This window comes from Populus trichocarpa, chromosome 4, assembly GCF_000002775.5.
Source record: "Populus trichocarpa isolate Nisqually-1 chromosome 4, P.trichocarpa_v4.1, whole genome shotgun sequence".
In the NCBI taxonomy this organism is placed as follows: Eukaryota; Viridiplantae; Streptophyta; class Magnoliopsida; order Malpighiales; family Salicaceae; genus Populus; species Populus trichocarpa.
In genome coordinates, this window is record NC_037288.2 from 16,224,195 (window position 1) to 16,242,817 (window position 18,623).

The following is an 18,623-nucleotide window of genomic DNA, read 5'->3' on the forward strand; positions in this document are numbered from 1 at the left end:
AAAAATTATGTTGAAATTTAATTTTGATCAAACAATCGAGTCAATTATCACTCTATTTATTTTAGAATTGTTTCATCATCAAATTGACTTATAATTAAGTTTAATATGTATAATTGAAAATTTAATTGGTATATCTTTTTCTTTTGTTTCATTAAAAGATTTAAAGGACATTGTGTTACGAAATTAGGTAGCCCTATTCAATTGAAAAATGTCTAATATGAAAGCTATTGAATACATTACTGTAATCAAAACATATTTATTTTTAAGATTTTAGAAAAATCAGAATTTATTTGTAGTGAAGGAAAAGAATCTGATAATAAAGAATAAGCACTAATTCTCTAATTTAATAAATAAATTGCTGTAAATGTTTTGCAGACGAAGAACACGGATATTTTAGAACAAAGGAGAACTTAATCGATAGTTAGATTAGCAATCTGCTATGAGAGAGAGAAAAGATATTTCAATTAGTAGGTGATGAAATGCATATATATATATATATATATATATATATTGCAAATTCCATGCTGCTGTTCATATAAGAATATGTGTGGTGCTTTGGTGATAAAAGCATGGTATTTGTCATTTTCTTTTGTTTGTGACAGTCAATTGTGGTATACTACTTGTAATAATGCAATAATTCTAGTTTTTGTTTTGTTTTTTTAAATAAGGTTTGTGTTACGGTATTTTTAATTTTCTCAACTATAATAATAAAATAATATCATTTTAAATAAAAATTAAAATATTTTTTTACAGATCACTTGACTACATCAATTAACTGGACAAATTAAAAATAAACCTATCTAGATTAAGTCTTTTTTTTAATTAACGTGGGTGTCCGGGTTAGCTTGCGCGCACCTCGACTAATCCGACGAATCCTGAAGTTAATGACCATGTAAGCCTCCAGTGACAATCATATTAGCAACCACATGGCTCGAACCTGAGACTACATGAGAAGCAAATTCCTTAATCACAAAGTCTTATTATTGAGCCACCTATCAACAAGTTTACGTTTTCAACTAAGAGGGTGTTTGGCAGTGTGGTAGCGGTTACTTTTCAAATGATTTTTTGTGCCGAAATGTATATCAATGATGTTTTTTTATTTTTTAAAAATTATTTTTGACACCAGCGCATCAAAACGATCTAAAACATACAAACCATATTAAATTTTAACAAAAAAAAATTTAAAATTTTTTGGAAACACAGTTTGCACCGCGTTTCCAAACATGTTCTAAATCAACTAAATCGAATTTGATAGCTATGATGGAATCAGATATTACTTGTACCTATCAATAAATAAAAAATATAAATGGAAGTTATAATGTAAAGTGAAATACTAGCATGCTTTTTATACTGTAAATTAGTATTATTTTCTTCTTGTTTTCTTTTCTCAAAAAATTGAAAATCAAATGAAACAACTTGTTCGCTTTCATATTTTGTTTTTCCTCAAAAGAATAAAAACTAGCAATAATCCTTAAAAAAAACTTTTAAGAATCAAACAAATCGGTTTTCAAAACTAATTTTTTGGAGCATCAATTTATGATTTAAGAGGCAGATCGGGTTCGAGATATTAAGAAATGAGCTTGAACCGTGTGTGGGTCGGATGTATTGGGGCAGCGAACCCCTTGTCGGGCTAATGGAGAAAACAAAGAAACTTAAACCAGGCCCTGTAGCCATTGGCTGGGTCATCAATGACCAAAGGCTATGAGCCTACAATTTCTCAGGATTGACCGAGCGCTGTCTCAGCTCAAGGGGACCCTATCTTACTAGGCTTGGTTCTGCCCAAGCCCATTTCGAACAAGGCCTTCAATGTTTGGGCAGGCTACCTTACTTGACTATGCTTCTATTTTTTCTTACATGGACTCCAGTTCTGGACTCCATTTCATAGTTATAAAATATGGTAGATCTGGTTGGATTGATTAAACATAATACATAATTAATTCATAATTAACTTAACTTATTTTCATGTTCAATTATATCAAATCAACCCTAATTAAAGATATTCATGACTAATTTATCTTTACTTCAACAAGTCTTAAATTCAATCTAAACAATTATTTTGTTTCAACTAAAACAAATAAAAATTCATAGTAATGTAGTATGTTTATTTTGCTTGTAAGACTAAAAACGATTTGGACAGCGGTGGCAAAAAAAGGCAATGGTGGATTTTGAACGTAATAACATCCAAGGATGATTTTAATTTTTTGGTGTTTTAAGGGGGAAAAAGTGTTTGGTTGGTTTTTTAAGAGAGACAAGGGTTGAGGGCATCGATTTGGAGAGAAAAGAGTTGTTGTGTTTGTGTTCTTTGATTTGGGGAGGTACTTAAATTTTAATTAATATCGCGGTTTAGAAAAGTGACATGTTAAGTTGTTGTGCTTTTAAAGCATGATAATTATCTTGTCACGCTTAGAAATAACAACATTTAGTAAATGTTACACTTCATAAGCGCAACAAGGTGAAAAGTGTTATATTTTGCCAAATCTTTTTTAAATAGCATTATTCTGGCCAAAGCTTTTAGCTTACTATATTATTTTTTTATATTAAAAAAAACATCTAATACAAGCCTACACTTGATAAAATCCTAATAGGGTGGAGTCCTAATATAATAGATAGGTAAAGTTGCAGTCCAAACAATATATAACAGTCAAAATAGAACCTAACATAGATTGACACTAGTTATAGGACTCGCACTCCATTGCAAGTCAAACATTTTAATTTTCTATAAAACAAATTGTATATGGAGGTTTTTTTTAATGCATTTCTATTGTTAAAAATTTTTTAGTGCAAATAAAAAAGTTTATGCATACATATTAACAATAACTAAAAATAAAAAAAATATTATACAATAACTAAAAAATATTAACAAAATCAAATAAACCGAGAATTATGTATAATAATTAATAAATAAAAAGTCATTAACAATAACTAAAAATAAAATTTAAAAAATTGAGAGATGGGTGTAAATCAAGATATTTAATATTATAAGAAGGGACATTTACCCGGTTATGTTTTCTAAATTTTGTTTATTTTAATATTTTATTTATTAAATCAAATGATAATAGAAATATAAAAACACATTAAATTGATTAAATAAAATAAAAAGAAAAAAAAATATTATACAAGGCTACATATATTAGAAATATTATTTTAAAAAAATAGTTCATCTATACAAAAGATTAAAAAAAAATTATATATCAATCAGAAAAACCTCTTCAAAAATTAAACACATAACCAAAAAATAATCATACTTTAAAAGAGGCTCTCTATGCAAAATAAAAGAGAGAAGAGGTATTAATTTAAATATAAATATTTTTTTGAAAAAAAACATATAAAAGAAGCATTCATTGAAAAAAATATAGGAAAAAAAAAAAGAAAAAAAAACCAAGCGTTGCTAGGCCTGGCTAGCCAGACCAGCCCGCCTAACCCATTTTCTTAGGGCCTATGAGACTAGCCCCTTATGTTTTTTTGTTGAACCTGGGGTGGACGACATATTGTCCACCTTAATCTTTTTGAAAAAAAATTAGAGGACGAGTCACTTGCCGAGATAGACAACGCGTCATCTGATCTTGCTCAGATTCCAGCTATCACAGTGGCTAGAAAATCAGAGCTTAAGTTTTTTTACCTGAAAACCCGTTTTTTTACCCGAAAACCCAATTTTCAGCCTCTTTTTTTTTTTTTTTTACCAATGATAACTTATTATGGCATTAAAAAAATCAAAAAACTATCCCAAAAACCAAAATCAACCTGAAATCATAAATCAACTCGAGCTCAAATATGTTTTTTGAAGAACTTTAAAGGTAAAAAAAAAAAAAAACCTTATATGAACCTCCCTCATCAAAAGGAACAATTTAATACAAATATCATTCATTTTAGTGGTCTAAATCGATGTTAACGACATATTTCTTTCTCTATCATCAGAATCTGACGACCTCTTTTTCATCTCTCAATAAAGGACTAAAAGTAACAAAAATAAAATTTTGTATCAAAATTGAATTTGAAAAATATTGAGGTGTTAAAGTTGTATAATCTACGTTATTTTTTATTCGAGGATCATAGTGCATCTTTTTTTTGAAACTTATGGCACGCCACCCATATTTGGTGTCGTTTTTATTTAGGTCACTCTTCTTTCAACCACAACCTTTCATAAGAAATCAAAGTCAATTAATCTTTAATTATAACTGAATCACAAAAAAAATTGAGAATGAAATCGATAAAACAAAAATTTTTACATAATCTATCTACAATAATATATAAAAGGATGTTCGATAAGATCGTGCATAGTAAAAAACCTATGCATTTTAGTAAAAAAAAACCCAAAATTACATATTACAACAAAGAAATTGATAGAACCACACAATCTGCTTAAAAAGTAAGTCCAAGGTCATACAAGAACTAATCGAAACTGGATCATTCCTTGAGCCATGCCTGCCCCAGCTTTGGCCACCCAACCATTTGTCACAAAAGTTTCCTTCTCTGCAAGTGTGGCTGATGTGAACTTCCAAGTCTCTGAACCACAAATCTTTTATTTTATTAGTACAGGGAGAACTCCTGCATATAGGATCATCCCGTCGAGCCTATTATGTCTTCAACATGATTTACTACGTGAAAATCATATTCTAAATTGAATTTCTTATTGCCTTTTTCATTGCAAACTTGTATTTTAACTTTTAGATATCGTTTAATTACTTATTTTTAGATAGAAGAAACAAAGATAATAGGTATAAAAATGATATACTTTTTTATACTCTGTTTTAAAAAATAAAAAAAATATTTTATAATTATTTACATTTTTTATTTTTTTATGTATATATCCCTTCTATTCTAAAACATTAATTAAATACAAAGTTAAAACACATGAAAATCATATTTTGAAACACATTATGTACATCAATTTGATATACTAAAGAAACAAATTATCTTGAATATTAATCTCGAGATTTAAATTCAAATTATTGAGAGAAAATATAAAGCAAACTTCTTAATTACAACTTTTATCACTCAAAATTATCTTATAAAAATGCAAATACACACACAAACCCAAAGCATAAATAATGATATCAATATTGCATTGATCAAAAGTTTGGAGATATAATCATCTAATAGGTGACTCAATAGTAAAAATTTGAGATTAAAAGGTTTCTTTATCTTGTGGTCTCAAGTTCGAGCCATATTGTTGCTAATATGATGGCTACTAAAAGTTTACATGGTCGTTAATTTCAGGGCCCGTTAAATTAGTTGAGGTGCGCGCAAGCTGGCCCGGATATTTATATTAATAATAATAAAAAAAAAATTGGAGATGAATCTATATTACTAAACTACTTGATTTTAATATGTTTTAAATCACAATCATCCCTGCATTTTGCCTCACGCAACTGGTACATATTTCACATATACTTCAATGCTGGCACGTGGCACCTAATTCGAATATGGATCCAATATTAATTCTTAATGTGCATTTCATCATTGACTATTTTTTATTATTCAAATTGTCTTGAGTCTCTGAGTAATAATTTATAAATGATGAGCGAAGCTAAAAACAATAAATAAACATAGAAATTTAATGAGCGAAAATGATTTTGTAGTTTTATTATTTTTAAAATAATATAAAAGTCTATCTCTTTAGAAAGTTTATGAAACTTTAAATAGATTAATAACCATATATTAACTAGAAAGCAAAATAAAATATAAAAAAATAATCATAAAATTTAAAACAATGCATGAAATCCAAAATTAATAAAGAAAATAACAAAATTTGCTCATACCGAAATCTTATGCGAGATTTTTTTATATCTAAAGTTGACGGTTTGTATAGCAATATAGTAACTATTTTAAGGAAAACGAACTCTGAAAATTCCCATAAAAATTTAAATTTGATATAACGATCAAATCAAAAGTTATAATATTTTTAACTTTTATTTTAAACTGAACGATTAGATCTTTTCTTAACTCTAAATCTATTTTATTGGTTTATAAATATATCTGCTAGGCTATTCAAATAATATAGATTCTCCTCTGGTTATAAAAAATTTATCACTACATGTTATCACAAATCTGGCTTGATAAATAAGTTATGTTCCTTTGACTATGTTGCCGTTTTTAAATGCATGAATGAATGCATGAAATCTTATCTTATTCCAACACAAATTAGATTCCAAGCTAATATAATACAAGATTGATTTAGATTTTTCCTCCTTAGGTACGGAATTGTTTTTTTTATTATTTTCTAATATTTTTTAACGAACTTTCTTGTAGCTAGAATATATATATATTTTTTATGTGTGTGTTCAAGTTGTTAACAGGTTAGTACAGGCAATCTAAGACATGGTGAGGTCCTAGGTTGAAGACCTGTCCTTAGATATTTTGTATAATTTCTAATTCTTGTCTTTGAGTTTTCATCAATAAAAAAAATTGTTGTAATCTAGCACACCAAATCCTAAGATTTTAAAGATCGATTATCGGAGAAATGGATCTAAAATACCCAAATATCCAAATATATTTATAAATATATATGAGAAAATTACTTTTAAAATTTAAATAAGATAAAATTATATAAAAAAACTTAACATAAAAATTAGAGTTTTTACAAAAGAGTTGATGATTGACCAAAAAAAAAAATTCTCATGAAAAACAGGGAATTTTCTAATGCTTAATCAATAGGTGTGTAGATGAAAAAAATATACAGTAAGAGAAAAAATAAAATAATGATTAAGAAGTGTTATCTAGCTCGGCTTCTAATCTAGTTTATTTAGAAGTGTGGTTGCGGTTATTTTTTAAAGTGTTTTTTATTTAACAATATATTAAAATAATATTTATTTATTTTTTAAAAATTATTTTTGATATCAGCGCATCAAAATGATCTAAAAACACTAAAAAATATTAATTTAAAAAAAATAAAAATAAATTTAAAAGCATTTTTCAAACACAAAATGGAATTGCTCCTTTTTGCATGGGTGATTGTGGTGTATTTATACACCAATAACTTGGAATTTTTTGTAAAAAAAAGAGAGATTATATCTATACAGTTGCTTATCCTTGAATTTTCTTGTAGCTGCAGATCAATGAACAAGGCCACAACGTGGCATCCTTTCGACTCCAACAGCTACTGGCCTTATCTAATCAATAAATAACCACCCACAATAAATAATCAGAAAACAGAAACTTTGGAGAGTAGGAATTGCACGAGGGGACATCTCAAAATGCTTCAAATGAATCATCTAGGTGGTGGTCTAGTAATAAAAGATTGGGATCAAGAGATTTGTTTTTTTTGTAGTTTCAGGTTCGAGTCCTATGGTTACTCATATGATGGCTATTGGAGGCTTATATGGTCGTTAACTTCAGGGCCCGTGGAATTAGTCGAGGTGCACGCAAGTTGACCCGGACACCCACGTTAAAAAAAAAAAAAAAAGCTCCAAATGACTTCACAAATCAGTACCATGTTACATTTATCTGGTTTAGGTCCTCTGATTATCGGTAAGATCCAAGGATATTAAAGAGACTTTGGAGTGATTTGATGTAGAATCTGGGTTTGAGGAGAAAGAAGCCGTCTTCCATAGGCTTGATGCTTCATCGTCTGAAGAAATATCACCTGGCTTGACTTGATCTGATTTGTAAATCGTCTGAAGAGAAAGAAGCGGTCTTCCATGGAAGGAGACAAGGCTTGATTCATGGAGATTTAAAGATTTGCTTTGCATGGATCTGAAGTTACTTCTCGGTTTGATTTGACTTCATATATAAAAATTTGAACATTTTAATATTTTAAGGTTTTTTTTTTTTTTAGAATATCAATCTGTTGTTTTTTAAAATATTTTTTCACTCGTAAATGTATTAAAATAATATATTTTTATTTTTTAAAAATTATTTATGATATTAGCGCATCAAAATAATTTTAAAATACAAAATAAATAAAATTTTTTAATTTTTTTAAAAAATACTTTTAAAATAAAAAAACAAACAATAATTTTATTACAAACTCGATAAGTAACCTACGATCTATAGCTGAGGATATGACTACGAGTCATAAAACATTAAATTTATTATGGTTGATGGGCAATGCTCTCTCTTTCCTTTAAGAGATGTTCTTGTGGCTAATATTAAATTGGCACTAAGTCTCCATACCCAAGATGGGTAGATCCTAGGTGGGTTCTTCTCTGGTCTTTCACAAGCAAAATGCAACCAACCAATGAAGAATGAAGACAAGAAAGCAGACAAAATGAGTAATGGCAGCAAAATGATGTCAGTATAATAAAACAGTTTGAGGGTTTGGTAAGAGTTTTTCTTTATTATGTATTTTATTTGAAAATATATAAAAATAATATATATTTTTTATTTTTTAATATTTAATTTTAATATAAACACGTCAAAACAATCTAAAAACACAAAAAATATTAATTTAAAACTAGATTTTTTTTAAAAATTCAAAAATATAATCGTGCTAACAGTTTCTATTTTCTAAATAAGGTTCGTTGTCTACTCCTTATCAACTGCGTGTGTGATCTCAATATTTCTTTCATCTTTTTCTATAAAAAAAGCCAAAGAAAAGTGACAGGTGAGGTCTTCTCTGCATGCCCATACTGCTGCATAAATAAATAAATAAATAAATAAATAAATAATGGTTCTGAGTGGAAGTAAGTTCTGCTTCACATGAAATTCCTGGACGAAACAGTGCTAACGTTGCTGCTTCCTTTTCTTTTAAAAAACTATTTAAATGGGTAGATTTTCATCCATGAATTATCATGGGAGTTCAAGACAAAAACTGCAGCCAATAAATCCATAATTACTCAGTCAAATGACGTATATTTTCTTTTGTATACGTAAACAAATACAAAAAGAATACTCGTCAATTGTTAATTTTTTTTTAAAAAAATAATTAATTGATAAGATGTTACCTCCTTGAATTGGATTAAATAATATGATTAATTTGAATAAGGTTTATCTATCTTTTCTTTCATGATTTCTTCATAATATTAATATTAACCCGTGACAAAGCTTTAGTTTAGATAATTAAAGTATCTTCGACCAATTTTAATGCATTACAAGAAGTTTACAACTTCTTTAACTTCTAGAGAGTAAATTTACTTTCAATCAAATTAGGTTTTTAAAAATTAACTAATAAAACACTCATGTAAAACCATGCTCCATAGATTAACTTTAAACTCAGTTGATCTAGGATCTAAACTATCTGAAATAAAAAAAATAAAAATAAAAAAAATCCAACTCATTTAATCAAAAATTTAAATTAATCAAACTATGAACTGGGATTAACTCAATCAAAACTTTGCTTTTAATACGTTCATTTTATATTTTATTTTTAATTTTATTTTAATAATTGATTTGAGTAGACTTGACTCTCTTAATTTATGATCCATATCTTATCTTGAATTCATCCCGAATTGAATTTTAGAAGGATGGTAGGATATTATTTCTTCAAATTCAAATTTTAGTAAGTTAACATTAGTAAATGAGTTTATTATTATTATTATTATTATTATTATTATTATTATTATTATTATTATTCAAGGTTTAAAAAACAGTTTCTAAAAAATAATGCTAAACAATTATACATGATTTAATAATAATAATAAAAAATCGAATCTAAGTGTAATTATTTTCGGATATAAATGGTGAGGCTACAAAGTCCAAACACTAAAATTTGTCAAACACAACGTACGTAAAGTAAAGACACCTAAATATTCAACGAAGAAAAAGAAAAGCAAAGCGGCACAAGGACACAAAAAGTTGCAGAATCCTCGGTCCGTCTTTTCCTGCACTGCACTCGACGGACAATCCTAAAAACATTAAATCATGACTGTGTAATAACTCAAATTCACTGACTGACCTACCACCATTTTGGCGGGAACTGGGTTACTGCCGCCGTCAAGCATGGTGGTTGTGGTGGTCTCCGGTCATGATGGAGGTGATGAATCTCCTCAAGTTTTGCGAGCTGGTTCAGCCGCAAGTTTTGGTTGTGCTGGTGGTGGTGAAAGTTCTTCTTGGCCTTCTGCTTCTTCTTCTTCTTCTTCTTCTGAATCCAGCTTTCGTGAACTTGATGATGTCTTCTTGCAGGTCATGCACTGAAACAAACCATCTCGTCTTCTTGTTATTTTCATTTTTGACTGGTTGTTGAAGTTTTTGTTCTCTCTCTCTCTCTCTCTCTTTTAAAAAAGGTTGCTTTGGTGTTAAAATCTTTAATGAAGGTGACCCAGAAAGAAAGATTGAAGCTTTATGATGTTGGATGCTTAATTTCTTTAGTTCAATTGATTTTTAGCTAGTGGGTGATTTAGTGGCTATGGTAGTACCACAGATATTTAGAAAGTTTCAAGTTTTTCATGTTTGATGCTTCAATACTCCATTTGTGAAGGATAGATATTTGCTTCTATTTTTGAGATGCATTTTCTTTTAAAAGTAGCTAAATTATCTGTAATACTGAATTTTTGAAAGAAAAAAAAAGTTCTGTAAAGTGCTTTTGATCATAGTTCAACTGATAAAAGTTACTAGTATTGTCAGCAATCTTAAATTAGCTCTAATTTTCCATATTTTCTTCGCGGATGCGAAACATTGTTTGGGAATTTGAAAGTTCATAAATTAGTAGATTATTTTCTAATATAGTAAGCCTGATATTTTTGCTTTGTTTGTTTGTTCTTGTATATTTTTTTAAAAGACTCAAGCAAGAATATGGCTTGGAGAAGTTCTTCAGACAAGATCAGATGAGCAGCTTCCTATTGCTGATTTAATCGCTGATGGGGAATTGCTGTATGTTCCAACTGTTTTTACCTCCTATAACCTCGTGTCATTACTTGAATCATGTATAGGTGCATTTCTTCCAGTATTTAGGCAGGAATGTGTTCAACTTATTTTATTTCTTAATGAATTTCCAATGCTTTGTGAAATTTCTTTAATTTCTTGTTTTGTTTCTTAGATTTGAAACGTCAAGAGTGATATGGAGAATGTTATCGACGAAGCATATGGAACTAAGATATGTAAAAGCATATAAATATGAGCCTTTTGCTTCTAGGAGGAGTTGTGGGAGCAGGTATCTGCCTTATTCTAATGTGGATTCATTTTTGAAGGTAAGCGCCGCCATCTTACTTCTCTTTGGTATGGTGATCTGAATTATATGATCCTACCTAAATGACATAATTTATTGTTCTGCTATATTTTTGTAGATCTGCAAAATCTTGGGAATGGCAGGCATAGATCTCTTTTCCCCATCAGATGTTGTCGAAAAAAGAGATACAAGAAAAGTTTGTATGTGTATACGTTCTCTTTCAAAGAAAGCAAGGTCTTCGCATTTAAATGTAAGACACTATGCATTCTTTTCATTTAAAGTCATATGCTTGCAGCAATTTCCTTTTCAAAATGTTTTCCTGTGTCAATTTGACAATGATCACAGACAAATTCTTGTGGCAGGTTCCTGATTTTGATATTGTCACTTATACCGTAACTATGCCAACGGATATGGTTGGAAATATTCGAAGAAACCTGGAACTTTCACATCATAGCTTCTCCAGCTCTGCTAGCAAGACTCCACACCACGAACCAAGACAAAGATCCAGACAGGTATATGAATCTCCTTTTTTTATTTATATAATTATAAATCTCTTTTTTTCTTCAATAAGAAAATTAAATACTTTTTCTAGTCTACTTTATTGAGTTGAGGAATCAGATTGTGTTCCAGATTATTGTTTACTTATTGAACTGCTTTTGGTTTTACTTATTATGCTTCATACCTGCATTCTAGAAACATTCAAATGCAACTTCTGAAGGAAATGGTGATTCATATTTTGAAGAGTACGCTGAAGTGGAAAGTGTTTTTATGCTTGAATCTGGTAGCTCAGTTAGCAGTTGTTCTAATGATATTTCATCTCAGATGAACTCTGATTCAATGAACTCTCTGGGAGCATCCTTGTCAGTCAAAGGTCATTCCCCTGGACAATGCTCATTAGAACTAGAAGATCAAAACCAACATAGAGATGAATGCAGTAAACGTCAATGGCATGAAGACCATTTAAATGAATCAACAAGATCTATTTGCTCGCAACATTTGGAGAATGATCATCATTTGGATGGCGGGTTATCTACCTCTGTTGTTGAGTCCAATATGTATTTAGGTAGTAGGTCTTCTTATACAGAAATTGGAGCCAAACATAGCTGTGAAAATAGTGGAATGGACCTTATTCATTTCGATCTTAGTTTAGAAGATGATGCCTCAGTAGTGGGGGATTCTGAGGATTGTAGCACACCTAGAGGAAACCGCAATGATGATGTGGAAGTGTCTTCTACTTCCAGCATGAGCTCTGTATCGGGCCCTGTGCAGAAGTTGAATTTTGAGGACCAATTAGATGAGGAAGATGATTTTAAAACCGTCTGGTTTCCTGAATCATCAAATAGCATGGTGACTTTTTTGATCAAGAAGTCTGTAGATAGGTCTGAATCTCAGGAAAAGGTCATTTACAACACACCAGTGGGTAGTTTAATAACTGACTGTGAAGAAGAATCTCCTTTTGACATGAAAGTCATGGATATTGGCTTCTCTTCCAAGCTTTCTGTACCTTGTACACAAATCGAACATTCAGACCATGCTTTTTTGCACAAGAGTGGCAGTTGCATGTCTCAAGCAAATACAGATCTTGGATATGGTGAAGACAGGGAGTTATTTGCTGATTGGTCCTCCTTTTCACACGAGTTTAATCAATGGGATCAGAAAGGTAAACATAGATTTGCTGTAGTACCAACTAGAGCTTCATCCCTGTCTCTTTCACAAGTAGATTCACCAGAGGAAAATCTTCCTTCTGTTCGAAGCAAAGCTAGAGGGGATGCCTTGTGGCCTGAGAACACAAATATCAAGGGCATCGTTGGAGATAATGACACAGAGGGACATAATGCTACCATGGTTGAATCAGACCTTGAAAATGGCAAACTTCCAAATAAATGTTTACAAACCACTTGTTTTAATAGCATAAAAAACAAAACACACAAGGAATCAGATTCTCCTGACAGAATCGCAGCAATGGTAGATAGTGAAAAATGTCATGAATTTAAAAGCAGCGAGGATAGTAGTGGTTTTCAGCCGCTCTGTGATAGTTCTGTTTTTCAGAGCCAAGGTCCGCAGATACCAGATGAGCATAGGTGCTCAACAACAGAATACTCGGAAAATGTAGGTGAAAACAGTGATCAAGTGTCTATATATGAGAAGAAGGATATGATTTGTTCCACAGAAAATATGGATCGGGTGGTGAGTCAGTTTTATTGATTTTTTGTAATGTTTTCATCGTAGGTCTCTTTTCAACTTCTTACCCCAACTTTCTATGACTAAAGCAATCTCTGTCACAGGATGATCAAAACCACGAAAAGGTGCAGATTCTGGCAATCGAGAATTCAAATGTAACTGAAGGTCCAAGTGTAGAAAAGGCAGACTGCAAGCCTCCAAAGAGGCCACTCCTTAAAACTGTTGCAAAGGGAACTGCAGTTGTTGGGGTGCTGCTGTTCTTGCTTCATTTCAGGTTCGTCCTCCCTTAAGGTGTTAGAAAAATATCAGGGTGATACCACTATTAGAATTTTATCCCAAGATCAATACATGATATTTAGAACACACGTTACCGATAATTGAACAAACAAGAGGTTTTTGGATTACCAGTTCTCCCATTAAGAATTGTATTAGGTTTCTTTAGGCTCACACTCAAAACCCTACATCCACAACTGTCTTAAGGTGTCCAAAGACCCAATTAGGCTATGCACTAACCTGTTTTTCACAAACCAAAAATACTTTTAGTCAACATTCATGTAAATTCTAACATATGGCTGCCAAAAAATATACATTCTTATTTTGATAACTTGTAACGGTTATTTATTACTTGCATTGCAGGAAAAATGACACAGAGAAAACAGATCAATCGGTCAAGCAATCTAATCGACTTCGGAAAGCAAGTGGTCGGAACTTCTCATCACTGAAGAGCCAAAAGGGAAGTAGAACGAACAGGATGTATCCAGCTGAAAAGCTTAGATTTGGTAATTAGAATATAAATATACAAGTTGTATGTAAAAATAAAAAAGCCATCACAATGCAAGGAGCACCATGCATGACGCCACACATCTACTGTCATCCTAGTATGTCTAGTTTTTGAAACATATTTAATGTAGATTTAGATCTGCAGGGAGAAAACGTTGGCCAGAGCTAATGAATGAGTTCACAAGTTCCGTTTCGGATCGAAACCGAGGATTATGTAGATGGAGCTCAATTGGATTGCCACTTTTTTTACTTATACAGAGAGTTCTTATCTCTAGGAAGATGCCCTTCTCAGTGAAATGGAAACAACTTATTTTCACCATTCGTTGCTTTGATTTCTTCGTTACTAAGTTCTGTTCTCTTTCCAGAGTAATGTATTTGCACATTCAACATTATTGCCCTTGTAATAGGCTCGCCTATTCATAGCATTTTTATAAAAAAATGAAATTATAACATTATGATTTAACTTTCAGGAATTTGGTGTTTAGTTGATTTCTGCTGCAGCCTGTACATGCTTGTGATCAGTGAGTCATCTCTTGAGCTCATCAGTTCGAAGTGAAAACAGAACTTGTGGAATGAACTTGGTGATTCTAACAAATGTTAATTACTGTATTGACTTGTTAACATATGCAAAACTTGGGTAAAATCTACGATGCCATGTTCACAAAGGATTTTTTTGTTTGGTTCGTTAGAGTGGCCAACGACGCCGCATCAATGCCATGTCAGCCAGTCTTTGTCATGTAGCGACCTTCTCCACATCAATAATAGTAACTTCCAACACATTATACTCCTATATTTTTTTGCACGCTATATCTTTTTCATTTAAATTTAGTCATCAATACTTTGTCTTACTTCTAGAGCTTATTGAAAATAGTGGAACATTATAACTTTATTTTATTAATTGTTTGTATTTAAAGGTATAACATTGAATGCTTAAAATTTTTATGGTATTTTATGTTCTTGATTAATCTTTATATTAAAAAAAATTAGCTTTATTTTTGTATTGTGATTTCACTTGTAAGAACTTTATGTGATCTCAATTTTATTTTTTAGTTAGTGTTGCATTCATTTGTGTTATGATCATCTAGTATTCATGCTTAAGTCTACACTTACTATGGACTTGACCCTTAATAGTACTCTTAAGGCTATTTGAGAGGAGCTGTAGACACAGATAACCAACATGTTTAAAATAAATGAACCCTAAGAGAGTTCTCGAATAAGGCACTCAAAGACCAATAAATATCATATGAATAACCATTGTACGTAAATTCACCTCAAGTGTCACCAATATAACTATCATTTCAGTTACTTTAAACATGATAACCTTGATGAGCGATTCATGAGCCCTAAAAAAATAGAAGCCTCCACTTTTGATGGTCGTCATGACCCTTGAATATTTTACATGTGGATTCATGATATGGATCAATGATTTGAGTGGCATATCTAGTTGATAATATAAGAGTTAGATATACTAAAATGATACTCATTAATGAAGCCTGACTTTATTGTGGAGATGTTGAGGATTGTTTAGAGAGGAGAGTTAAACCTTCCATAATTGATTGGACCAAAATAAAACAAAAACTACAGGAGAAGTACCCACTCTAGTTTTATAGGAATAAACTCTTAGACCAATGAAATAATCTAAGGCAAGAGAATAAGTCTGTCAATAAGTAAATAACACAATTTAATGTTTACATGATGATATGTGCATAAGGAAAAATAAAGCCATGACTTTGCATAGATTTTGTAAAGGTTTGAATGATAAGTTTAGAAAAGAGGTCAGGTGACACGATGAAAGAGTTGATGTCTTATTCCAAGTGTAGGAGTGTCGAAGTAATAAATAACCCGGCAAATCCGGGGTCAAACCATAGGGAGATTAACTGTATAAACTACAAATAAGGAAATAAATAATAACAGAAAAGGAGTTGAAGAAAGCTTTGAGATGTGATATTGATATAAGGATTAAACAAGGATAAAATAATTGTCAAGGTTAAAGGATCCACTAATGGTATTTCAAACAAGTATAATATAAACTCTTTTTATTACTCAACTGGAAACCACACACAAAGAAGATTCCAATCGGATTATAAATTGTTAACATGATTACATTAGTTATCTTATTCGAATAATGCTAATACTTGTAAATGTTGTCAGGTATTCATAATTATAACTTATGCTAACAACAAATCAAATTCATTTCATAACACAGGTGTCGGTTATACCATACGGTTGAGCTATAAAAGTGCCAAGTATTTGTTGTACCAAGGGTTATACAACATAAATCTAGATTAACCATTTAACAAGCAAAGTATTAAGAGTGAATAAGATAAAAAATACAAAACATGTTAGTATCAAACATTAAAGTCCATGTTAAGTTTATACTATACTTATTCTTACACCATTAGTGTAACCTTTTCACCTTGACATAATAAACTTAGCTAAATATAATGAAAGAGAGAAATATAAATAAACAAGATAAGAACATAAATAAGATATAAGTTAACTAAGTAAAGGAAAGGAAATAAAAAGCATAAACAAGAGATTAATATAAACAAAACTTAAGCATTACAAAAATATAAAGAGAGAGCAAGAACATGATCTTGATCTGAAAACCAAGATGCCTAAATGCATGACAAATGCCTCATTTTATAGGCCAAAATTTGGAACTATTGCTTTGATGACTAATTGTTGAGTGGGTGGCCAAATCTTGACTTGATGACAATCCTTATCTTCTTGTCTGAACAAAACGTTATTGCTAACGTCAGAATTTGAACAGATTGTCTTCATGAAAGTTCTAGGAAATTGTCTCAGCTTTCCAACAAAAAAAGAATCGGTGCATTTGAAATTTTAGAACTCGAGATATGGGCTAAACACTAAACAGTGTCTGGGCTGCAGGACAGATTCAAACTTCTCTTTTGATGATAAGATTTGGACTTCCAAACAGCAGAATTGAGTCTTGGACTCTTCTGAATGTTTTAAGCCTATGTCTTAGCTTTCTAGCCATATAAACCAAACTGAAATCCAAGATCTACAGCTCCAGATATGACCCAATGAATGAACAGTGTTCCAATTTGAACTGAACTAGCATCTCTTTTATAAGTTTTGCCCTCTCTTTGTCTTCTTAATTTCACTAGTTAAACTCATCAATCAATCCATTCATTTATGTGATAGGCCTGCATTTAAGATGAACATTTACCATAAATTAAAGGTATCTTATAGTATTAGACATGATATTATAAAACATGCTCTAGTTAAGGAGTTATTGATACGTTAAGTGCAAAATAATGATATAAAACCTTGATAAAAATGCACTTTTAAGTACTAATCATCAGGCTCATAGGTGCTTTCACTCTTGACCAAGTCTATACTATAGTACAAGATTATGAGAAGATGGAAAAGATGTCAAGACCCTTGTAGTACCCCTTTTAGATCTAAATTTAGGAATGATATTTTTTTGTTAGGTGCTCTATCATATAGACTTAATCCTAGTAGTGCCTAAATTTATAAAGAAGATATGAGAAAAAAAGTCATGAATGAAATGTCTAGGATGAGTTTATAGGTTCAGTGTGCTAATTGTAAAGGGTTCAGTCATATCTTCTTCAATTACACATTTAAACCTTTAGTCATTCAATAACATAAGGATATAGGTGAAAATAAAAACTATTATGTATAAATGTATGAACCAAATCTAGAAGACTTAAGTGACCTAAATGAAAAGGATATGCAAAAAGATGGAATTAACACTACAAGTCCAAATAAGTCTTAAAATGAGGTTAATAAAGAAAATAATAATTTTGCTTTAGTGGTAGTGGAAAAGGTTTTAGGAAAAATTTTAGTGTAATCGCCCAAAAAGATAAATATGATCTTAGAAAAGTCTTATGATATTAGTCTTCTTATACCACCTGATTCCCAACCCACCATGCTTAATGTCCAGAACGTCAACAATTTAAAGCAACATATTGAGCTCCCTAATCCCTTACCCTTGACACATTAAAAAGGAAGATGAAGATAATCATGATTTATTAGGTTATGTCCAAACTATATCTATTAAGGCTTCAAATAGTGTTTATTCCACTCCAAACCCTCAATCATATAGTGTTTATAATTACAAACCTAGAAAACATATAGATCTTCTTTCTATGTCTCCTTACATTAAAATATTTGATTCAACTAAGTTTTTTGTGAGTAGAATTCATAATTTGCATGTCAAGATCATAAAACATATTCAAGCAAGTAATAAACAATAACAATTTCAAGTTAATTTATATAAGTATCATAATACACTTAATGTTGGAGATTATTTCATGATACATATTAGACTTAAACGGTTTTCTTTGGGAACTAGTCATAAATTGCAAGTGAGTAGTGTTAGACCATTCAAAGTGTTGTAAATGATTGAATCAAATAATTATGTCATTAAACTGCCACTAAACTTTGATATTAACTCTACTTTTGACATGAAGGACTTTGCTATATATAAAACAGAACAATCTCTCCATAATGATCCTTTTGAAACCTCTTACTCTTTATCCTTATCATTGATATAAAATGAATATATTAGTGCTATTTTGGATGCATAAGTTGTTTTTACCAAGGATAACAAAGTTAAGCAAATCCCAAAATA

The 18,623-nt window shown here is 30.6% G+C and overlaps 1 protein-coding gene across 3 annotated transcripts; it reads left to right on the forward strand.

Annotated features, from left to right (window-relative positions):
• The first annotated feature begins 9,658 nt into the window (after nucleotides 1–9,658).
• Nucleotides 9,659–14,471, forward strand: LOC7477852 (uncharacterized). Of its 3 annotated transcripts, none has more exons than XM_024598645.2 (9): nucleotides 9,659–10,059; nucleotides 10,655–10,746; nucleotides 10,913–11,063; nucleotides 11,160–11,291; nucleotides 11,404–11,553; nucleotides 11,735–13,228; nucleotides 13,312–13,496; nucleotides 13,859–14,001; nucleotides 14,148–14,471. In XM_024598645.2, the coding sequence occupies exons 1-9, from the start codon at nucleotides 9,877–9,879 to the stop codon at nucleotides 14,423–14,425; spliced, it is 2,808 nt and encodes a 935-aa protein (XP_024454413.2). In that variant the 5' UTR covers nucleotides 9,659–9,876; the 3' UTR covers nucleotides 14,426–14,471. The 3 variants fall into 3 exon arrangements, with proteins under 3 accessions (XP_024454413.2, XP_024454414.2, XP_024454415.2); XM_024598646.2 differs by having other exon boundaries at nucleotides 13,327–13,496; XM_024598647.2 differs by having other exon boundaries at nucleotides 11,864–13,228.
• The last annotated feature ends 4,152 nt before the right edge of the window (nucleotides 14,472–18,623 follow it).